Source organism: Labrus mixtus, chromosome 5, assembly GCF_963584025.1.
Source record: "Labrus mixtus chromosome 5, fLabMix1.1, whole genome shotgun sequence".
NCBI lineage: Eukaryota > Metazoa > Chordata > Actinopteri > Labriformes > Labridae > Labrus > Labrus mixtus.
The window spans coordinates 23,576,658-23,600,105 of NC_083616.1; the positions used below are offsets into that span (position 1 = coordinate 23,576,658).

Genomic DNA, 23,448 nt, shown 5'->3' on the forward strand with positions numbered 1-23,448 from the left:
AACAACACAGAGGGCTGAGAACTGAGGTGTTTGCACAAAATAATGGAACCAAAATGAATTACAATTGGAAAGAGAACAACATGTCCATTTGATGTCTGTAGAAAAACTCCAGCTCCCCCCTCCCTGCCCGTCCAAAACCCGTTGGAAGACGAGGAATCTTTTGACACATCTGGCTCAGTCCGAGTCTTCGTCGTCCAAATACTCCTCGGCGTTGCTCTGTGTGCGGGTGATGTCTGAGTCAAAAGAAATGGACAGTTAACAACACAAGTATTACAATATGCCACTGCTCATATATATAACCCCAAAACACGTGTACTGTAAAATGTGGATTTCTGGCCGAACGTCTGCTTCATCTTTAAAAATCATACCCTGTGTAAGTTTGATTCATGATTTGAATAAAGCTTTAAGAACATTATTAATCAAGGACAAAAAGTAAAGTATGAGAGTCTTCGGTAATTTACCACGGAGATAAATTGCCTTTCTTTGGTTTTCCACTACAAACTGCTGTTGTCAACTTTGTGCTGACTCAAAAATCTTCAAACAATTATTCCATGCAATATCTAATAAATCAATGCAGTTTACAAAAGACTCTTCTGGGGAAAGAAGTTTGCAGAGGAGGACGTTGAAGGAGAAGAAAAGTCCTTCTTGTCCTCCCACTGACAGTTAATCCCAGTTAAAAATACAACTTAATTCATTCTGGTTCCAGCTTTAAAGTGTGAGTGCTGCCAGGCCGCCCCCTAGTGGCAGCTGTACTTACTGCCTCCCTGCTTCTTTCTAAGAAGTGAAGCACACATGGGGTTTGTGGCCATCTCAACAGCCAGCTTGTTCTCGTTGTTCCTGATGTCTGTCCTTGGATCTGAAACAAACCAGCTCACATTGAGGAAGAGTAACTTTGTAATAAAATACATAAAATTACAAGTTAAAAATTATTACATCCAAGGACACAAAAACATCCGTCTGCTGGTCATAATTTGTTCAATCTGGAACTTCTTATTTTTAAGATCTTTATTGAGTGATCTGAGGTTTTTTTTTTCTTTCTGAATCCATGTGGACGCAGCACATTTCTTCTTTTAGCAAACCAACATTAACACTCACCCTTAGCCAGCAACATCTGCACAATGTCAGAATAACCCTTCCAGCAAGCAGCGTGCAGCACTGTGTCCCCGAGTTTATTCTGAAACACAGAATATCATAATTACTGATCACACAAGACGGTCAGGGAGATTTGTGATATAACTGACATTTCAGATGATGGTTTGCAAAGGTGTTGATTCCACCTTAAACTAGAGAATTGTATTAGCGTGGAAGATTATAAGAGCAGGATAAAGGTTCATTTGTCTGTACATGTATTACTGCTGAACGCTGATCATTTATTGACTGATGTCATTTCTGCTTAATATGGTCTGTTGATCGTTTTGTGGGAAACTCTCCACTGCTGTCTTGGCCACAAATTCCTTTTAAAACAGAGTTTCTATCTCAATGGGAATATTCCTGATAACATAAAGGTAAAATAAATTAAATATAATATATAACAACATTTCTCACAACTGAAATAAATGGGAATAATTGACATTCTACAAGGTGCACAAGTATGACAAATTAAACAATGGTAATGTTAAATGTTGTATTTTTTTGGTAAAGAAAAACTAATGTGTTTCCCCCCCATTCTCCAAACCCAACATGACCTGTCTCTCTTCGGCTTTACTGTCCAGTATTGCCCCAAATAAAAAATTATAAAAACGTCCCAAAGCTAAGCTATAAACACTTATTTTGATGTTTTCATCTTGTTTGTCCAAGGGGGTTTCAGACTGTGAGGGCCATGGAAATTAATTCACTTAACACCATTCATTAAACACATGCGCAAGCCCTTTTGGGCTGTAAAAAAGCATCTGCATTTCCCATACGTAACTGCCATGTTACGTCTTCTGTCCACGAGGAAGGTCGCAATTCCTGCTCAATAATTCAAATAATGTAAATATCCTCACTGAGTTTATGTACTTTACTTCATAGGTCACACAATGAAGATCACTTTGTAGTCTCCAAAAGTGAGTCTATGATGAGTGTAGTAGTGGTTGAAATTCCCACACTCTTGTGAAATGAGATGTTTTTCTCCACGCAGTGTTGGTTCATGTCTTTGTAAGTTTTTAAAAACTCACCTGTTGATCGAGCTCCACATTCGGCTGGCTAAGCAGCAGCTCCACCACATCTGTTATAGGAAAAAGACAGAACATTGATTGACAAATTGAGTGAAGATCTACATACACAGATACAAATAACATTAGAGGGAGGAACAAGAGAGTAAAGCAGAAAAAAATAAACAATGTCAGGGACCAAGGTCCTCTTATGGTTTACTTCACTTCTCATGTTAAGCAACTGTGCCTGTGTTTTTGAAATCTATTAATCAGAGTTCTGTAAACAACGCTGATAAATAACCAGTTTGAAAATTCAGTGTTTGTTAAAAGACGCTTCTTGGTTCATGTTCATATCAAAAAGTGAGTTTTTAATGTTTGCACACTGCAGGTATCGTTACCTTTATGTCCTCCATGGCATCCCCAGTAGAGGGCGGTGTTTCCAGCCTTATCCAGCCCATTGATTCCAACCTTGTTCTCCACACATTCCCTCAGCCAGCACAGGTTACCTTTTTTAAGAACAAAGATTTCAGCGTATGGGGTCATACACACACTGATTGAACGATAACATTATCCAGGTCAAGGCTGCTTGTATTTGTTTATTCAAGGAAGAGAGAGGGAGAGAGAGAGCCGTCTTTGTAAAATTGAACGATTGTTGTTGTTGCACAGAAAAACAGACACGACAAAAAAGAAGAAAACTCGTTGAATATTTCTGAATGGTAAAGAAGTTGTCACACCTCGTTTGGCTGCTTCATGCATAGGATTGTCAATAGTTTCTGCATGTTCAGCCACTAAAACAAAAACAAAAAAAAAACACAAGTGCATTAATAAAGATTGACTTGAAGAATGAAGAATTACACAAGAAAAAGGTCTGTATTAAGTTATATTTGGTCGCTACGTACAAACTTATAACGTTGGTCTGTCATCACTGTTTACTCACCATAGTTACTTGGAATGAGTCCAGTCTTTCCTCTGCACGTCCCCTTCCACCAGTTAGAGTCAGTCTGGAAATAACCAGAAACACAGAAAGTATTCGTTAATTTTAATCAAACGTCATAGGAGCAAATTATTTGGGGCGACAAGGTCAGAGCGAAAATGAATGAAATGCAAACACAATGGAACAAAGAAGGAAAAAAGTGCAACTGAAAGAGAGAATATTTTGACTAACACAATGTAGGCTAAAGAAAGCAAAACTGTTCAGAGGAAAGAGGAAGACGTGCAGATTAACATGAGTTAGACGTGATGAATCGGCTTTACTTACTGAGTCAGAGATGTACAAGATGTCTCCTTCTTCAAAGTACAGCTCGTCTGGCTGAAAAAGAAAACGAGACAGATGCTTCATTCTGACCGCAAGCTTTGTATTCAAGCCAGACCTTTGTGAAATACACTTTCCTCGCCCTCAAATCTTTGCCTGTTGATTTGGGACTAATCAACTAACCATCCTAAATACATCACTTTGGGTTCTGAGGGATCTCAGAGTATTCTGGCTTTTTTTTTGTACTTCAGACTAAAAAGGACCAGCATTAACATCAACCATGCAGAGAGGAGTCTTTACGATGATTGTTGTTTCAAAAAGTAGTTTTTTTCTCATCCTTTACATAACATGAAACTAACACCAAGAAGCCGTGGCAAGACTTCAACTAAGTGCAATATGTTATGTCATTAATTTCAGATTAATTCAAGATGTTTGAAACTCCAGTTATGAAAGTACAACCATGTCAGATTCTTAAACTGAGAGGTTCTTTTTACAAAAGACATAAAATATAGTGCTTAATATAAACATTTAAGTATATTACAGAGAATATGTGCATTAGGGTTAGGGTTAGGAAAATGGGTTAGGGTTAACCCCAGAAATATGCAATTTAAGAATATATACATTCAATATATATATTACATGTTTTGTTTCTTTTAATGAAGTTTGATCGATTTAAAAGTCTAATGGTCTGGTGGAAGAAGTTGTTTTTCTGCTGTGGTGAGTCCTGTACTTCCTCTGTTTTTTTTCCAATCAGTCAGCAAATATCTTACACTTGTAAATGCTTAACTGTTTCAATTTGAAAAACAAACTCAGGGTTTGAGGTAACCTGTGTAATGTTATTTTTCTCTCCAAGAAACATTAGCATGATTACAAATGTTGGATTTACAGATTTTAAATCACTCATTTAATCGAATCTGAGCTTAGCACTCTACCTTTTCATTTCAGTACTTTTTGTTTGGGGGGGGGGCAGGGGGGTGTACAACAACACATCAAATAGTCTCCAACAGACATCGAATAACAGGACATAACTCAGCAAAGTAAGAGTTTATACCGTTCTTGGGTCAAAGTTGAACATGGCTCTGTACACTTTGACTTGGCCTGGTGAAGAGAAAACAAACAGATAGCATGTCAGATGAAATACAAATGAACCTCATCACTGTGTGCATTATTACACCTCACAGAATAAACTTCAGAGAGACAAGTCATGTTTCACTTCAAAGTGCTGTAACATTTGTAAATGCAAAAAAAATGCCAATTCACTTACTGTGGATACGAGTTATTGAGTTCTACTGTAGTTTAACACAAACTCATGTAAATATCCCCTTCATAGATTTGATGTTGGGTTTTCATTAGAGCCTGACCGATAGGGGACTTTTGGGGCTAATACCAATAATACCAATAAAAAAAAATCAGATACAGATATACCGGCCAATATCTTGGATCTATGTTCAATCTCTAGAGATAGAAACACATCCATTGTGTTGATCCCTCAAATGCACTTTTCCAACACTTGTGGAAAAGATACAACATACTGCAGACAAGATGGTCACTTCACAGGAAGAAACTGCGCATGTACGTGCGTCAGCGCTTAACACTGTGGAGGTTTATAATGCGCAATGTAATCCATAAAGCACACTCTGCTAGTTAAAGAGAACTGCTAGTGTAATTCAACGATACTCAAATTAAATGCTGTTTGACTGATGAATAAATGTAGTAATATCTGCACATATCTGCAATAAAATTAGCCAATACCGATAGTCAGTTGATGTGCATATATCGGCCGATATTATCGTTTGGCCGATTAATTGGTCGGACGCTAGTTTTTATGTTGATTAAGACATTTTGGAGTATTCTGCATTACTTTTTTTATTATACTGTCAAGAGTACTGGATTTTAAGGAAAACTAATCCACTATCTTATGTGATTAAATATTAAGATTTAAAGAAAGTTTTTTTGGTCCGTTTTTTCCAAGTCCTCAGGGGGCAGAAGTCACTATTATTATTATTATTATTATTATTATTATTATTATTATGGACAGCAACCTGCACTTGTGTCAAACTGAAAATGTAAGCTCCCTGTGTCGCCTCTCCTTGTGTGTGCAGGCCTGAGCTGGCTGCCCTCGGGGCCTATCATGGCTCACTGTCGAGTCTGGCGCTAGCTCTGTTGCTGGAATGCTACCAGAGTGGTTGCGGCCTTAGCTGAGCTGAACTAGTTCATGTAGATGTACAGAGAAGCTTACAGAAACAGCCACATATTTTACTTTTCCTAGACTTATAAATGTTCTTTCAAACTACAGATTCCCGGGACTCAACAATGCCTCGTATCAAGACATTTCTCAGAATGTCTTGAAATAAAATTTATATGATTTGGCGCTACTGTATGTGTGAGCAGGTGAAGCTTTAATAATTTTGTTGTACAATTTTACAATGACAATAAAGGCATTATATTCTATTCTATTCTATTCTAAGTTTGATTGATTGATTGACACAGTTGGTACTAAATTAAGAATGTATTTCATACACACAAGTTTACGAAACAGAATTAAAACGCTGGTTACGTTGAAGTGGCAGATTTGATTAACCACACTGTTTATAACCGGCACTTCTGCAAAGATAATTCTTCTGCTTTGCATCACAATTAAAGATAAACATTTCCCACAGTGCTCTACTCCACTTCCTATCACAGGTTTGTCCTGTGTTACACACCCTCTTTAAAAAATATACACAAGGGACGCTACGATAGCAGCATTTTAATTATTATTCTACTGTAAATCTAATGACATCAATACCGGTTACCATCCCACAGCAACAAAAATACAAGACCCCAATATCAGATCATTTATTGGTTTCAATCACTAAAAATGATAGACAAAGTCCAGCACACGTTCTCAATAGCACACATTTGATATGTTTTGTATTTGTGCTCTCTCTCGCTTTTTCACTTGCAGCAGCTGTTGGTTAAAAATATGTCTGAAGATTTGAAGTTTTTTACTTTGTATTGTTTTAAAAAACGTGGAATCAAAGTGTAGTTAAGCGTTTAACATTTTAACAACCTTATATTAACATACACATGAACACAGTCTGCTGGTGCTTCTGATGTTTTTAAACTGAAGAAGCTTAATCATGTTGTTTATTGAGCCCACTTTATCTAATCATATAAATGTGTGTGTGTGTGTGTGTGTGTGGCTCAGTTATCCTTGTTGAGAGATTTACAAGGTTCTTTCTTTGCTTATTTCACATTTTAACCGATCATTAGTTACACTTTTACTTTGTTGTTTTTTTTTTGGGTTGGTTTGGCACTTGTGGTGAAACTTTTAACATTTTTAAGACGGGTAACCTACAAATGAAGATTATTTTAAACAATATTTAGGGCTGTGCATTGGCAAGAATCTGGTGATATTATAAAGTTAACTACACGGGGGTTATAATTCAACATATTGGAATAGATTTCGATAAATAAAATGTTTATTTAGGTAAACTGTAATAGTATAAACGTTACAAACTTGTGCCTAAACGAGGAATAATAATAATAATAATATTTAGTTTTTATGCAAAAATGCATGCTTTTATTTTATTTCTCAAAGTCCCAGTAACATCCATCGTCATGGCACCTCTTTAGCTGCAATCTGTGCAAAAGAATTAACCCTTGCTATATCAGTTGTTAAATATCATTGCATTTATCTTGTAAATCTACCATTTTAATATCTTTACAGTACTTTGTTCCAAACGGTCGTATCAGAAAGTGTTTCAATATTCTCTTATTGTAATATGTTTAATGCATTTGTGCAAATGAGGCTTAGTGAAGGGTCCTCTCTGTCTGCTGATTTCTTTTTCTCTGTAACAGGCTTCAACACTGGAGGGTCTGTCACACCCTTCTGCAGTTACTCAGGGGTTTCTATTTAGCTAACAGTGTGTCTCAGTGTGTCAGAATGAGAGGGGCTGCTGAGCTGCTGCACAAACCCCGCTCTGTTTCCCACAGCAAGCATGCCTCGTCTGCAGGCCCGGTCACGTCGCTCACAAAATAATAAAAAAAAAAGATCTGTGAGGACTAGTCCACGTTCTCTGTGACTTTTAAAACCTCAGGGACAAACTACAGGCTAAAGGAATCACACATTAAGACAAATGCATCCTCAAGTGTTAAGAGAAAACTTTGTCAGAATGTTTCATTTGCTTGTGGGTTTTTTGATGATAATTTCCAGCTGTGTTGGTTTATTGCAAAACAACTCCTACAGCTCTGCGTGTCTGATCTTGGAGGCTGCTTCATTCCCCATTCCTGCCAGAAGCCCAACCCAAAGACCTCAACATGTAAGACTCCCAAAATATGCCACGAGAGTCTATAATCCAGACAATAAAGTGTTTAAACCAAAGAATGAACCATCTCTATCTAGTGTGAAGTTTTCCTCCTATGAAGGGAAAAAACTCACAAGCCTGGTCCTGTGAAATATATTATATTAAATATAATCCGTGTTTAATGTAAGACACCTTGAAAAACCTACTTTCAAGAGGATGAAGAGGAACTATATTTCAAACCATTGATAAAGAGGAACATTTAAAAATAAGCTGTCTTATGTAGATGTAAAAAATGTAGATGTAAAAAATGAATTCAACACTACTGTGGAAGAACCAGCTAACATATCGAGGATTGAGTAAAAAACATATCTATTGGATGCTGCTCTAAATGCTGCTGACCTTCCATGGATCTGCAGCCTTCACATTTAATAACTTTGAGGCGTGCCATTCTCATTATGTTGTGCCTCCCTTCAGGTGTATTAACTAACAAATGAATCTTTCTATAATAGGCCAACCAGCCATCTGCTGAGTAAGACGATCTGACCCTGACATCACAACCAGGCGAGATGTCATGGCGCTGACTCACGAGTGAGCATGAAGGGTATGAATGGGAATCACACATCCGTCGCTCCAATGTTGTGCTCCTCTGTTTTTTCCACAGCTGACAGGCCAAACTTCACATGTGATTAAAATACAACACGTTCTGCTTTAACACTAATGAACAAGACCAAACCTGGATAAATACACAAATGCAAGTCTGGAAGGTAAGGCTAAGAGCAATTCATAGTAGGTCAGAAACACATTTAAAATCACCCTCACCTATGTAAGGGTCACCCATACCAGCTCGGGCTCATGAGGTGTAACATGACCTTCAGTGCTTGCCGTAATATTTACAGTCTACGGTGCGTGCATTAAGTTTATGTTGTGTTGTCGATCTTATCTTTAGAGTATATTTAAGATTTGAATCACCTCTCATTACAATATGAAAGAGAACAGCATTGGAAAAATAAAAAAAAGTCTGAGTAAACCCTCAAGATGACACCTCTACCGGATGTTAAGAATTGTGGCTTTTTTTTTCCGATTTGCGGGTGATGAACCCTGCGGATGATGTTTTAAAAAGTAGATTCTTACCTATTAGGGACTCACAACACTTATGAACATTGAATTTTTATTTTACTTTACAATAACTACTGCATTTCTGGAAAAACTAATGGAAAACTTCTCTCACCTGACAAAATATAGGCTACATTTTAAGGACACGTTTTTTTTCATTTTGCAATGAGGTCACAATTGTAGTTCTGGCCTATAGTTTTACTTTTTCTTTTTTTTCACGTTAACTTTTGATCCACGAGTGTGTATTAAATTTGTGGACAGATTAGTACCCAATACACACATGTAGCTTTATTTAGATGCGAAATAATGTCTATTTTTTATTTATTTATATAGCCTGAAAACTGACACCTGTTGCACACGTTTTATGCTGTAAATATTATTTGTGTACATTTTTTAAAACTAAACTTAGGCTTCAGTTTTTGAGTGGGCCTATCAGTCACATTTCCTTTTCTCTGGCATGGAGTTAACAGAACAGAAAGACAGGATGAGCTTGCAGGAAGTCAGACTGATGTCACCATGTAGACTCATCTTCACCTCTTAACCTACGACCGAAATCCGCTGGATGACAGAAAGTCTCCTTGCATGAGTGATGGAAAATAGGGAAGTCACAGAGGCCTGCTGCTTAGAGCTGGATCCTCCTGTCAATCAGCTCGGACGCACTTTAATCACCTCCACTGTAGTCCTGCTTCACTCAGGGATGATTCTGTGTTGTCATTTATCAGCGTGTTTGGTCTTTCTCTCCACTTGTTCATGAAAGTTTTTGACAGACTAACAACATTAAAAGTCGACTTCACTAACTTAACTTAGCAGTGCTCGCCCGCCCGCCCATTGACGTTCAGCTCTCAGTGCCGACAAGGTGTGCTGTCCCCGCAGGAGACTCAGCTGTTTTCAGCTGATATTAAACAACAAATCTTTGTTCACGGAGTCTTACCTGGCTTGGCCGGCTTGGGAGGAGGCTTCGACATTTGCGAGGCACAGAGGTGATATAAAACAAAGCGCGCTTGTGTGGTATTTCAGCCAGAAAGCGTCGCAAGACTGTGGAGCACTTAACTATTTCTGACAATGAGGAAGTGCAGCAGCACCACAGGCTACGCGGAAAAGTTGAGATGCGCATGCGCAGAGTAAAAACTTTTTTTTTTTTTTTTTTTTTTACAGTATTTCATGTCCAATGCATGATAGATAGATAGATAGATAGATAGATAACTATGCTTTTAGTAAGATTTATTTACATTTTTTATATAGCATATCGATTTTTACATAGCATAACCTTTCCCATTCGGATGTTAACTCCAAACACCGATTTTTGTTTTTAAAGTACAGCCTACTTAATTTCAAATAACTTTATTTACATATTCATCTGGTTTTCTTATTAGTCTTTATATTGTTTGTTGTTTGATAATGTTTTTGTTGGCTGTATAAAGTCTAACTTTAATTGTAGGTTACATCCCTTTTTCCCTGCATCATATAAATATCCCTTTATTATCCTTCTAATGTCATCATTGATTTACATTAAAATTAAAGTTCGACTTACACCGTAATAAAAATGTCTTTAATCCACTGTACAGAGTGATTTTTATTTATCAACTTTTTTTAAAAAATTTCTTTAATTTTTTTTATCAATGAGCAGGTCATTGATGACGTAGCAGCTGCATCAGCGAATCACCGGCGTCCAGTGGTGGAAAAGCTTGTGGTAAGTTGTTGTAGCACTCGCCACTAACATGTCTGTGTACTACTTACCTGTGAAGATGAAAGTTTAACTAACTTATTTACACACGTTGGCGTTATTATTATGTTGTCAGAGAGAAGCAACAACAAGCCGAAATGAAGACACTGGTTGTGGGAGTCGGTGGGTAAGTAGGTCAGTGTAGCTTGGACTCTGCTGCTGCTGTGATAACAACCATGCAAAGATTCCCTTATATTGTTCTCTCTGGACCACTTTGCACACATATGGCCTGTCGGAGCTCAGACAGCGCACTTTCAGCCTTAGTTCAACCATAAAAGTCAGTTTTAAGCATCTTCCTCGTCTTGCAATAAGTTAGAGGAAAATAGGGAAAAAAGAACTTCACTGAGTTTGTTTACTTTATAGAGGCAGGGACGTCATCCGATCAATACAGCATACATACCACCATGTGCAGCCAAATACTGGTAAGACTGTTATTTTGCAGATAAACCCAAGAGTTATTCATATATGTGTTAGAGTCAGAGTGAAAGGAAACCTTCCAGCTTTTTGTGTTTTTAAAGACTTGTTGGATATTTTCAAAAGCAAGAGTTAAGTGCAAGCTTATTAATAATGCACCCCCTGCAACTCACCTCCCTTTGTTAGTCTTTGTTATTGTGACTGCTTGTGTTCACATTATAACTTGCCAGGCTGAAAGCAGTGTTTCACATCCTATATGATGAGAAAGTGTTGACCACACCCTAACTGTTTGTTGTGGTTGGGTTTACTCGACTGTTGGCTGGAGTGAAAGTAATACATTTATATTGTAACATGCAGATAGCAGAAAATAAGAACTCCATCTGAAATAGAGGACTTTAGGCGGTTTCAACCTTTATTTATACTCGAGAGATCATTGAGCAACCCTCGTTTACCACGACATCGAGTCATTACAGAATCAATTACAAGACAGACAACAAATCATTAAAAGAGCCAGAAGACAAGGCCACTAAAATCAACAAACTGGAGGATTTCTAAGAAGCTAAGACAATTAAAGGGTGACATTAGAGATACATACTCAAATAATTAAGAGAGCTCAATGAGTATAATACAAATAAATGCAATAAATAAAACATACTTGTGTAAAACAGTTACTAAAAGATGTTAGTGGGTTTAAAATCTTGTTTCTAAAATGTCCAAAAGGTTAAAGTTCAAATATGCACAGTTTACATCTGGTATACAGACACACCCAGGAGCTGCATTTCTATATTTAGCCACCAGGGGTCGGCAAAAACAAGCCTAATGAATGCTGCTGCTTTCAGAAGTTTAATGTTGACTTGACCTATAGTTACCTCAATCAAGAAAGTTTGTTATTCCGCTAAATGAAGACATTTGAGTAATATTAAGAATCAATATTAATTTAATTTGTGCAGCCTTTAAGTGACATGTAGTGTTTTATTATCAGGATGACCAACGGAGGAAAATCGACTCTCTCTATGAGTCTCCACCAGCAGATACCCAACAGCTGCATCATCGCACAAGACTCATATTTTAAGGTAGATTGTGAGACCTTTTTCAATTCATATTATTACATTTAAAAAGTTATTCTGGAAACTTATGAGCTTTAAGTAGTCTTTGTTTTTTTTTTCAGGATGACTCTGTGGTACCAGTGGACAGCCATGGCTTTAAGCAATATGACAGTAAGCATAATGAGTAAAGCTAAAGTATTTGATATAAAAAGCTCAACAATTGGACCAATTGTGTCACATTAAATTACAAGTGTTTTAAATGTACAGTCTGAAAAATGTTCAAATGAATACAAAAAATAAAAGCAGATTTAAAAAGCTCAAACCAGCAAAACATGAACGATTGATTGCTTCACTGTTTAAAGAATATCACATTTATACATGCACTTTTATAACCAGATAAAGAAAATGTTTTCATTATGTTTTGTCACAGTGCTCGATGCTCTCCACATGGACACGATGATGAGCGACATCGACTCGTGGAGAAGAGATCCTGAGGCGTTCCTGAAGCAGTGCGGCCCGTTCCCCGAGCAAACGGCAGCATCAGCGGACGAGGAGGTGTTTGTGCTGATAGTGGAGGGCTTCCTCATTTTCAACCACAGGTACACTAGAGAGACTGTCTTGTTTTTATTATATTATTATTATAAGTAAGGAGTGGAAAACCTAGAATCTTAGTTTTTAAAATGAAAAAATAAGTGTTGAAATCCATAATTCTAGGAATTACTTAAGAATAAAAATGCTGTAACTTGATAAAAACAATGTCTACAGGCAAGCCTGAAGTTAAAACATTACGGAAAAGAAAGCCAGCCTTATTGAATCAATAATGAAAAAGTCAAAGAAACAAGATTCCTCTGACCCAATCGACACAAGTTTTATACATAACAAAACACACTACAATAAACAACTTCACTAACATGAATAGTCATATTTCAAGTTTCCTATAACAGTACCAAACTGAACTCTTCCTGTAAACTACGAAACCCTAAAATAAAACCCCACTCAAAATGCTACATGCAAAAGCCATGAATTTGATTATTTAAAAAGTATGTCATAAATAAACCGTTATTTCATAACTTAATCCACAAGCCCACAGGGTTTACTAAATGATGTAAAAACATATATCTTAATAATAATAAGCTTTATCTATATAGCACTCTTCAAAAGAGGGTTACAAAGTGCTCTAAAAAAAAAAAAATCAGCAGGAGTTCCACAAAGGATAGAAATAAAAAGGAAATGAAAACAATTTGCACAGTAAGACAATCAAAGATGAAGGGGAATAAAACACTGTAAAATAATAAAACCAGCAAAAGATAAAAGATTCAAACAAAAAATGACCCTAAAAGCGTAAAATATAATAGATACTGCCTTCATTTGGAACAAAAGCATTGTCTAAGGATTAAAACACGCTACAAATCCCCTAAAACACGTCCCCTAAAAACTAATTTTTAAAGAGATTTAAAAGAGGACAAAGAGCTTGCCAGTCTGATCTCCTCGGAGAGGTTCCTCCAGAGGGGTGGGGGCCCTAATGGGGAAGGCCCGGTCACCCTTGGTCCTCAGCTTTGACTGTGGAAGGGCGAGCAGAGCCTTGACTCAGGACCTCAGGTTACGACCAGGCATGAAAGGAGTGAGGAGATCAAGGAGCAGGTTATAAAATATCCTAACTATCTGATTTTTCTGTTCTCTACCTCCAGGCCTCTGAATGAACTTTTTGACAGAAGCTACTTCATGCAGATACCTTATGAAGTGTGTAAAAAGAGACGAAGGTGACTAATACTTTCATCCACTTAATGATCTATACATTCATTTCATATTAGAATTAAATCAAACTGTTTTTAAACTATCTTTTCAGTTTTTGTCTTTCATACAAACACGTTTCATACCATCTCCAATTTTTATTCAGCTGAGAAAATGTATTCCTTCTTCATGTGTGTGCCTCTGCTTTGATTGACAGTTCGAGGGTGTACATGCCTCCTGATCCTCCTGGATACTTTGATGAACACGTGTGGCCGATGTACCTGAAGAACCGGCGTGAGATGGAGCGCATGGTGTCAGGAATAGGTGAGTGTGCAGTCAAAGGTGACATGTGTACACGGTGTGATACTGAAAAGATGAACATTTGTTGGAGCAGTTATGGAATATTTATGTTTGAGACCTTTAAAAAAATAAACCAAGCAGTGTCATGAGTGCAGCTTTTGCTGGTGTGCTCACGTTAGATATTTAAATAAATTACAATTTAATGTTTGTCTGCTGTTTTCAGTGTTTCTGGACGGACTGAAGCCAAAGGAGGAGCTGCTGGCTGCTGTGTGTAAAGATGTTTATCAGGAAATCAAAAGGCTGAAGGGTTAGCTTTTTTTATTTTTATTTTTGTTGTAATGACAGTCTCTGCCAGATAAACTTTAAAACATTAAAGGAGAAAACAAATATCATCCCTTGTTAAGATTGACACTATTGAGAGTTTTATCTGAATTTTTTAATTCAGATGTGCTGCAAATATCTCTGGTGCATTGCATGCTCACAAATGAAGAGTTCAAACGTAGATTCTGACATGAATAAAAGGAGAACAACTCGGCAGACAACAAGGCACAGTACATACTTAAAGATGACATTGTGTAGAGATGTGCTGTCTTGTCAAAAAATGCTACCATAATGAGAATTGATAGGAGAGTCTATCGCCATCCTCTATGCAGACAATATTCTGATATGTTAAATTAGACCTCAGACTTCCTTTCCCAACCTGAACTGACTCATTTCCTCATTTGGTATTTTTTCAGGATATAAGCACATTTATCAAAATCTTTATCATCTGTCCCAGAGTTGCCCAAGCCCTTAGTCATAGCATGGTTTTGCTCCGACGTGTGACCTAATCTAGACGTTGAAATCATGAAACTGTTCATAAATACACACGCTCTGTCAGGGAAAGAGATGTGAAATGATATGAAGGTGGTCAAACACCTGATACATCAACAACAAATGATATGAAAGTCACAATACAAATCAAACAATTTCTAATTAATCTGAGTCTCTTTGTGAGATTTAAAAAATATGAATAATATTTTTAAGGAGACCATTTAGTTGTTCTACTTTAAATATTGTCTTATATGAAACAAATGAAAGATGAAAAACAGAAAGTTCTGTTTGTTTTGTTTGCAGAGAAGAGCTGAAAAAGCTGCAGATGTCTGTGTGGATACTCTGAAGATGGACTCTGCTGCTCGTACATTTGACAGAAAGGACCAAACCAAGTGTTACCGAAGGTGTTATATAAATACACTAATACCTGTGTATTGACTTTGATAGTTTATGTGTCTGTAAGCGTACAGTAAACTGTAGAAGAGAGAATGATTGCTGTAACATTTCAGTTTGTCCAGCAGGAACCTGGACAGAAACTGTAGAACCGTGTTAACCTGATTTGTTTATTATGACACTAATGGACGGTATTTCAAAGATAGTAAACTGAAATATATATAAAGTTTTAAATACAGTAGGTATGATTTTAACTATGAACCTGAGTCTTTTATCTAAATATGCATGTGTGATATAATTTATATGATTATATAAAAATGTCAAAAAGGCACGCACATCCGAGAAAGTTTAAGTACTGAGTGCTGGACAAAAAACATCCAAAGATAGAAAAAGTACTTAATTTGCACACCAGCAGCTATGATTTTAAAACTAACTTTTTGGGGTCTGACATGCCGGAAAAATGCCAATGGTCCGATCCGAAACCCGGGGTGCCCGCTTGGAGGATTACAGCCTCTGTCCACGGGGCACACACACTAACCACTTCGCTTCCTGCGCCCCAAGTGAGGAAGATTTTTAAGGCCCAGTTTTTTATAAAAACAAACACAAAACATATTCTCCTCATTCAAATATGCTCAGTTTTTATACAACATTTGTCTCCATGTGTTACTCAACCTGTGAAGAAATCTTGTTGGTAAAAGAAATGCACAAAAGTAAGGATATTATGCAACCCAAGACGGAAAGAGTCGAGTCTTTATTGCCCTTGTGCAAGACAACGAAAAAGCAAAGCGGCTCCCTGAGCAGCATAATGCAAAGAGATAAGAACGTTATATTAAAAGATACTACAACATAAAGATACTACAACAAAACTTCACAGGGTAGACTCCAACAAAAATTGCACTGAAGATATAAAATAACTGGCATATAATGTTCACACATAGTGTAAAGTACGGTGGTTGTAGTGTTTCTGCATCTTCATGGTGACAGATGTCTGCAGCTCGTCTAGCTTTATTTCCTGCCGTGCATAAAGATGATTTTATATACTGTATATATAGATTTAAAAAATGTTAACAGCATTTCTCTATTTCGATCGATACATTTGCTCATCTAAAGCTGAGTGAAAGCCATCATGTCAAAGTGTCAAAGGAGTCTCTTGCTCGTTAGAAAAACAGAAGTTTCCCTTTAAGAAGGTTTGGTCTCTCGCTCCTTGCACTCTGCTGCAAAAATCCTCCACCTTTCACATCCTATAAATAGACCTTCACTTGCAGACTGAAACCTGTTTGACTGCAGTTTCAAAAAAAATGTTTTCATTCTGGATCAAGAGCTTTTTTTTTTTCCCCCCATGTGAAATCTCTGTTCACACCATTGTGAAACCCTCCTCTAACCCTGCGAGGTTTCCCATCACTCTCAATGATCAAATTTTAGCAAAAACTCCGTGCTGTCAGCAGAATATTTTCTGTTTACCTCAGCAGTCGACTTGCCCGACCGGCATGTTCAGTCAAGGAGCCATCACATGTGAATCTGGACATTCCTTACTTCCCTCTACAGACTATATCCTCTTCTAGATCGACGTATATAAGCATACTGCAGCCTCTTTCCCAGGCAGACTCCCACTTACAGCCTCCTCCATGTTTCAGTGCTGAATTAAGCTTTTATTGGGGACTCACTTTGAATAATCTTAAACATGTCGAACACAGGATTTTCTATGTATGTGTGTTTGTTTTTTGCCTGCTGCTTCTGTTGCAGCAGAGCTATGCCAACTAGAGTCAATCAGGAGGCGGTAAACGACAGACCTGTGATCGGTGAGTAAACAATGTAGGCTTAAAGCAGAGTTTAAATGTAAAGGATGTATTCTTTCATTTAAAATAGAGCTACTGTCAGTGATCCGGTGTGTAATCACAGCTGCTGTTTTTTTTCTCCCTTGTTTGACTCAACAAGGTGTTTTGACTCAGTTAGTCTCGGATGAAGTCATGAAACCTTTCGGGAGGACCTACATTCCTGCCTCCTATGTGAAATACGTGGAGTCTGGAGGCAGCAGAGTGATGCCCATCAGGTGGGTCGACTCCTCTTATGTTGTTTAAGACCATTAAGATGAACCCTTTGATACTTCTGACTGGAGCTGTTTGATGTACTGTTTATTATCCGTTAATATCAGTCAGCACAAGAACCGGCAGTTATTAGGTCATATTCACAGGACTGAACAACTATCATCATTATTATGGTTATTTTTTTCCTCAAAAAATACTTACCATATCTTACTAGAGCCCAAATAAAGTATTCAGTTTGTAATCCAAATGAGTGTGTCCAAACAACAAGCTAACACAGAGACTCTTTATTTATAATCTTCATGAGAAATAGAACAACCAACAAAGGGTTTTCACATTTCTGCTTGAAAAATGACAGAAGATATTCATCTTTGCCTCAAAATGTTGGCATTTAATTTTCCTTATTAAACTTATCAATGTATCAACCAATGGTTGCTGTTTTATTAAGGAAACAAGTGTTATATCGAGTCACTTTACAAAAGAGCAGGTAGAAGACCAGACTCATTGTTATGGAAAATGGGATAAGATGCAGAAAGGATTTCTCCTTTGTATTCCTCGCGTTCCTGTTGTCCACACTTCCTTGCAGCCGAGGTGGCGGTCGCAGTAGGCCGTGCAGGAATGAGGACGCCGGTGGTTGTGGGGCAGCAAAGTGTTTTTTTCTATTGTTTTTTTTTTATTGATTGATTGGAGTGGAAGCAGCTGAATGTTTGGCAGCACTTAGAGTCCAAGACAAATGTCCCCAAGGGGACAATCTTATCGTATCGTATATCATGGACAATAATTGTAAATGTAAACACTGTTAAGAAGACTCTTCTTTCAAACCTGCTGAATAAAAATATATAAGTTAACACGATGCAGCATGTTTGGAGCTGTATTTGACATTTTGCTGGATGTAGTTGACCTTTGATGTTGCGTAATTTTGAGGTATTCTGCTTAAATACAGAAAGAAGAAGTTGGTTTTCTGTCCCTTGTTTTCTTTGTGATTCCCTCCCTCCCTGTGATTTGAACGTCATTGGACCTTTGCTGTGTGAACCTTGTAAAATAGTCTAACAGGGAAGTGTTTGTTTGTCGTCCACAGATTGACTCTCACCACAGCTGAATATGAAAACATCTTCAGGAAGATCAATGGGTGAGCTGCAATATGCACTACTGGATTGACATGAATGTTTTGAATGGACACGTTGTTTACTCAGTCCTCTTATCTGTCTCTGTTTCACTGTGTTGTATCTCTTCAGCCTGCTTTTCATCGGCGGAGCTGCAGATTTGGAGACTTCAGACTACGCAAGGGTGGCAAAGATTTTTTACACGCTCGCTCTGAAGGTTTGTGCAGCAGAATTAGATTTTTTTGTTGTCCCGAAAACTCAAATACTTTTACTTTCTCATTGTCTTTGTGTGATTGACTGTCTTTAAATCTTATTTTAAAGCGATTCCATTGTTCATATTTTCTGTGCATCAGCTTATCCGTCTTTGAAATCTCTTAAATTCAACCGTCTACTATGTTTGTGTTCAGTTTTTCTGGTCTTGCTCCTGAAAGCAAAACCACAGCAGAGGACCTTCTTCATTTTGTAAGATAACGTTTTGACACCACAGCATGTAGGAATCAATAAGGAAGTCAAAACATGTCAATGATGTTTGTTATTGTAATTTGAGATCACAGTTTTGCTGGTATGGTCCTTTTAAAGAAATGTGACATTAAAGGCAGGGTTGGTCATTTTCTCCAGATACTCTTTTTAAGATTTTGGTTGAAAATGTTTTTAGGTCCTGACAGAAATGAATAATGCAGATGGTCTGAAAAGAGAACAAAGAAAATCATGCCTTTAATTCTTTTAGTTTAATATCTATTTATATACTTTTAAGTGATCTTATATTCTCATAGATGTTTAAACGTATGCCTTCTCATCTTTTACTTTAATTTTGTGTATCTCATTGTCCTACTTAAGCTTTAGTAAGTTAAATAAATTAAGTAGGTAAGAAGTGATTAAACTCATGAAAAGGCAGCTGCAGAGCAAAAATCATGTAAGAGCTGTTTGACAATCAGGAACCTGTCACTTCTGGAGATGAAGAATCAATCGTTTCACTGAGGACTGATGCAGCTGACATAACAGTGAACTATATTGTAAAATATTATTATTTATTGTAATTATTATCTAAATAGAAATGTTAAAGAATGACGTTCAAAGCTTGTTCCAAAGAATTTACATGACCTGGATGACTGATATACCGACAAGGGAAACCTGCTTTCTACAGATTGAAATTAGTCTCTGACATTATTTTTTGCTGATTTAACGATATTTAACTTAATATACACTATTTACAATATATCTTTAGCCCAAGCTAAATTGTGATTGTGAGCTAATTATTGACAATACTTGAGTTGCCCTCACATTATTAAGAGGGGTTTTCTTACTGTGTGTGTGTGTGTGTGTGTTTCAGGCTAACGACAGAGGAGATTTCTTCCCTATCTGGGGTACCTGCATGGGTATGCAGCTCCTCACTGTGCTGGTGGCCGGTGAGAACCTGCTGACAAAGACCACAGCTGAGAACATCTCGCTGCCACTCAACCTCACTACAGGTTATATATGACTGCATATCTTATTTTCTAGTACTAGAACAGCTTTGATTTGCATCTTGAATTTAGATCACATGTTCTCCATAGATAGTGAAACATGTTACAGTGCATATACTGAATGGTACCACTGGATGACAGTAGAAGCAAGTTTTTCAGAGGACGTTTTGGTGCCCAAATTGAAAACCTCTGGCACAGGCAGCACATTTCAGGGTTTCCATCATGTAATAAGGTGACTGATAAAGAAGAAGCAAGTTTGAGTTCATACACTCACTTCAATATGTTTTCCTCCTCTCATGCAGAGGCCGACTCCAGTAGGATGTTTGCAGGTCTCTCTGAGGAGCTCATGAAGGCTTTAGCCCGGGAACCTCTGACAGGCAACTTCCACCACTTTGGTCTCACACTACAGGTAATTCTAACAATACATATGACAACAACAAAACCTTTTAGATGGTATTCATCAAAAGAAGTAACAATTGGATCGCAATTTAAGATCACAAAAAACATTGACATACTTTTTTGAGCCAATAACAAATAGTTAGCTCTATTAATGACGAGTATGTTAGGTGGGGGTGTTTCTGTTGTAAATGTTCAATGAGGAAATCACAAAACAGACTGTGGATTATCTTTATGAATTTATTCGGTCAGACAACATTTCAGAAATCACATTGCTGACAAACTCATCATGTAACAGTCTTGCTTATACTCCGTTTGCAGGTACAGCCTACAAATTACTTTCTGATAGGCTAGAAAGGAGACATTTTTTTTCCTTAAAGCCTCATTTTTATTTTTATTTCATTTCGACGGCTGTACGGTGGTGCAGTGGTTGCCATACAGCAAGAAGGTTCCTGTTCGAATCCCTGTCAGACAGGAACCTCTCTGTGTGGAGTTTGCATTTTCTCCCCATGCATGCAAGTGTTCTCTCGTCCCACAGTCCTAACACATGCTCGTTAGGTTCATTGGTGACTCTACACTTCCTGTAGGTGTGAATGTGACTGCGGCTGGTTGTCTGTCTCTATATGTCATTGTGATTGATGCCTGTGATTGACTGGCCAACATTCCAGGGTGTACCCCGCCTCTCGCCCAATGAAAGCTGGGATCGGCTGCAGCTCCCCCAACCCCCGAATGGCAGAAGCATTATAGATAATGAATGGAAAATGTTTTTCACTATCTAGTTTTCTCTTTTTGTAAACAATCATAACCTTGCTCATAATATCAGGAACTCCTGCTTCTACGAGATAAAAATGTCCAATATTGTATTTTCTATAAATTATGTTGAACTTATCTATAATGAAAAAAAATCAAGTAATGGGAAAATATTATTTCAGACTTTCCAGGAAAATGAGAAGCTGCAGAGCTTCTTCACGGTGCTGTCTACAAACGTGGCTGAGAACGAAGCTCTCTTTATCTCAACATTGGAAGGTAGAAACAATAGTTTCATATTCATTTAACAATCCTCATCACTACGTCGCAAGATCAAGTCTTTAAGTGTGTTTGTTTCTTTCCTCGTGGCAGCTAAAGAATACCCCTTCTATGGAGTACAGTGGCACCCGGAGGTGAATCGTTTCCAGTGGCACAGAAAGCTGAACTTTCCTCACTCCTCTCATGCTGTTCAGTTATCGTCTCGGCTGGCTGAGTTCTTTGTTGAAGAAGGTGAGACGACAAACACACTCTATCAATAATAATAATAACTGTTTATTTTATCAGTATGTTTTACCGGTTAATGTTGGAATATGTCAAGTTGTGTCAAACTGAAAACACTGAAGCAGCTCTTCCTTTAATAACTGACCTTTTTCATTGATTTAATTTCAAGTATAAGCCAAGTGTAGACAGTCAAAGCTGCTTATTTTACTGCTTTAATCAAATCTCCTCAATTTGTAATATGCCACTCATAATCTATGTGAATATTTGTCTCCATATTTAAAAGCTGTGACATGTTGAGTGTTAAAAAGAGAGACTTTTGATCAAACATGTTACAGGAAATAAAGTCTGATTGGTCTGAGCTCATGTATGCAAAAATATAGATTTATAATAATCTGAAAAAACTGACTGCTGTGGCTTTTTATCACCACATGTGAACACCTGTTAGATCTTAATATTAACTTTATACTGATGTTGAATCTTGTGAGTGATGTGCACGTGTGATATTTAAGAGGAAGAATATCTCTTTGGACTTTCCTCTAATTTACCACCAGACTATATACCATATATGGTAGGCTAAAGTGTTTTGAGACTGTTGCAGTTGCAAATATAAGTACCTTAGGGAACTAAAAATACATTAAACATTTAATGTAAATATTGCATCAATGTGACACACTTTATTTAGTTTTTCATGTATTTAAAGACATGCGTTTAATGGTTTTCCACTTCTTTACTCCTAAAATGTACATGGTTATTGCATCCATAAGAAGTTGAATATTCACTACATCAACATGCGTGACACATACACCTACATACTTGATCTTGCATTTTGGATACTGAAATCAAAAAGTACAGATTAAGATGCATAAAACTAAAAAACAGAAGCAAAATTGAGGGATAATACTGTGAAATTATTATTATTAAATTCAATAGTGTTCTAAACAATACAGATGAATATCCTGTTGGTCATGTTTTTACCCCTGGAGATTACTCACTTCTTTTCTACACACATGTAATCACATGAATCTCACTTCTGCTTTGTTTAGGAAGGAGAAGTTTACATCACTTTGACAATCCTGAGGAAGACGCCTCCTCGCTGATTTATAACTACACGCCCGTCTATGCTGGAAACTTCTCAGGATATGAACAGGTCTACTTCTTCTGAGGAGCTCACTTCTCAAAGATTGATCCAGACACAGAGATCATTTCCATCACACCTGCACCAGAGCGTGTTGTGTGACCATCTTAGAAGTCTTTTCCAGTCAAGCTAAAAGTCCATTGTTGACCTTGAAACTATCTTTGACCAAATGTTTTCAACATAACGTCCATTTATAATTTTCAAGGTCATGAACGAACCTTGTGCAATCATTAAGGATTCATTCATTTATTCCTACCAGAGTTTTGTTTTTATTTTTATTAATAAAATAATTAAAAAAAAACTTTGATTGGTTTATTTTTAGAACGTATTTTATTTTGTGGTTAATGCACTGTGTGGTGTGAGTGTTGCCTCTCTAAAGATGAGCATTAACTGACTATGATATGGGCCAAGAGTTGACATGAAGGGGAAAATGTGATTCCTTAATGTGGAACAATCATTGGACATAAAAAACATTTATCAGAGCTTCTCAATTGCACGTTGTGGGCTTCACTAGTCCATCCGTCTCTTAACCGCTGAGGAAGACAATCAGATCTGTTTGAATATTTATAATATTACTAGTTTCAAGAATGTGTTTGTTTTTTTAAACCTCAAATAAATCAGTGTTACATTTACATGGAGTTAGAAAAATATCAACACTGACTAGAGAGATAGTGTGCATCACATTTTTACCACAGCTGTAAAAGGTGTTGATGTTTTCACCTTTCGCCTTACAACCAGTTTGCTGCTTGTTAACTTTATAGAAAGGTCAACTGGAAGATGATTCCATTGTAACTAGCTGAAAGGGGGCATATCGCCACCAACCATAGGGGTGACAGATGTACTGTACTTCCTTCA

The 23,448-nt window shown here is 37.2% G+C and overlaps 3 protein-coding genes across 4 annotated transcripts; 2 read left to right on the forward strand and 1 right to left on the reverse strand.

Annotated features, from left to right (window-relative positions):
* Positions 1 to 25: 25 nt before the first annotated feature.
* On the reverse strand, positions 26 to 9,876 carry ostf1 (osteoclast stimulating factor 1). The gene is made up of 10 exons (XM_061038696.1): positions 9,718 to 9,876; positions 4,436 to 4,482; positions 3,391 to 3,441; positions 3,070 to 3,133; positions 2,867 to 2,920; positions 2,531 to 2,638; positions 2,157 to 2,206; positions 1,096 to 1,174; positions 758 to 856; positions 26 to 233 (listed from the first exon to the last, which is right to left on the reverse strand). The coding sequence occupies exons 1-10, from the start codon at positions 9,749 to 9,751 to the stop codon at positions 175 to 177; spliced, it is 645 nt and encodes a 214-aa protein (XP_060894679.1). The 5' UTR covers positions 9,752 to 9,876; the 3' UTR covers positions 26 to 174.
* On the forward strand, positions 9,782 to 16,789 carry nmrk1 (nicotinamide riboside kinase 1). Of its 2 annotated transcripts, none has more exons than XM_061038694.1 (10): positions 9,782 to 9,907; positions 10,414 to 10,476; positions 10,586 to 10,636; positions 11,906 to 11,996; positions 12,092 to 12,140; positions 12,400 to 12,568; positions 13,658 to 13,729; positions 13,918 to 14,024; positions 14,224 to 14,267; positions 15,117 to 16,789. In XM_061038694.1, exons 3-10 carry the CDS (start codon positions 10,608 to 10,610, stop codon positions 15,249 to 15,251), a joined length of 696 nt encoding a protein of 231 aa, XP_060894677.1. In that variant the 5' UTR covers positions 9,782 to 9,907; positions 10,414 to 10,476; positions 10,586 to 10,607; the 3' UTR covers positions 15,252 to 16,789. The 2 variants fall into 2 exon arrangements, with proteins under 2 accessions (XP_060894677.1, XP_060894678.1); XM_061038695.1 differs by having other exon boundaries at positions 14,224 to 14,307; positions 15,117 to 15,255.
* Positions 16,790 to 16,821: 32 nt separating this feature from the next.
* Positions 16,822 to 22,896, forward strand: LOC132974564 (gamma-glutamyl hydrolase). Its single transcript, XM_061038697.1, has 9 exons — positions 16,822 to 17,005; positions 17,142 to 17,256; positions 18,327 to 18,377; positions 18,484 to 18,568; positions 19,682 to 19,820; positions 20,117 to 20,223; positions 21,143 to 21,236; positions 21,330 to 21,467; positions 22,502 to 22,896. The coding sequence occupies exons 1-9, from the start codon at positions 16,888 to 16,890 to the stop codon at positions 22,618 to 22,620; spliced, it is 966 nt and encodes a 321-aa protein (XP_060894680.1). The 5' UTR covers positions 16,822 to 16,887; the 3' UTR covers positions 22,621 to 22,896.
* The last annotated feature ends 552 nt before the right edge of the window (positions 22,897 to 23,448 follow it).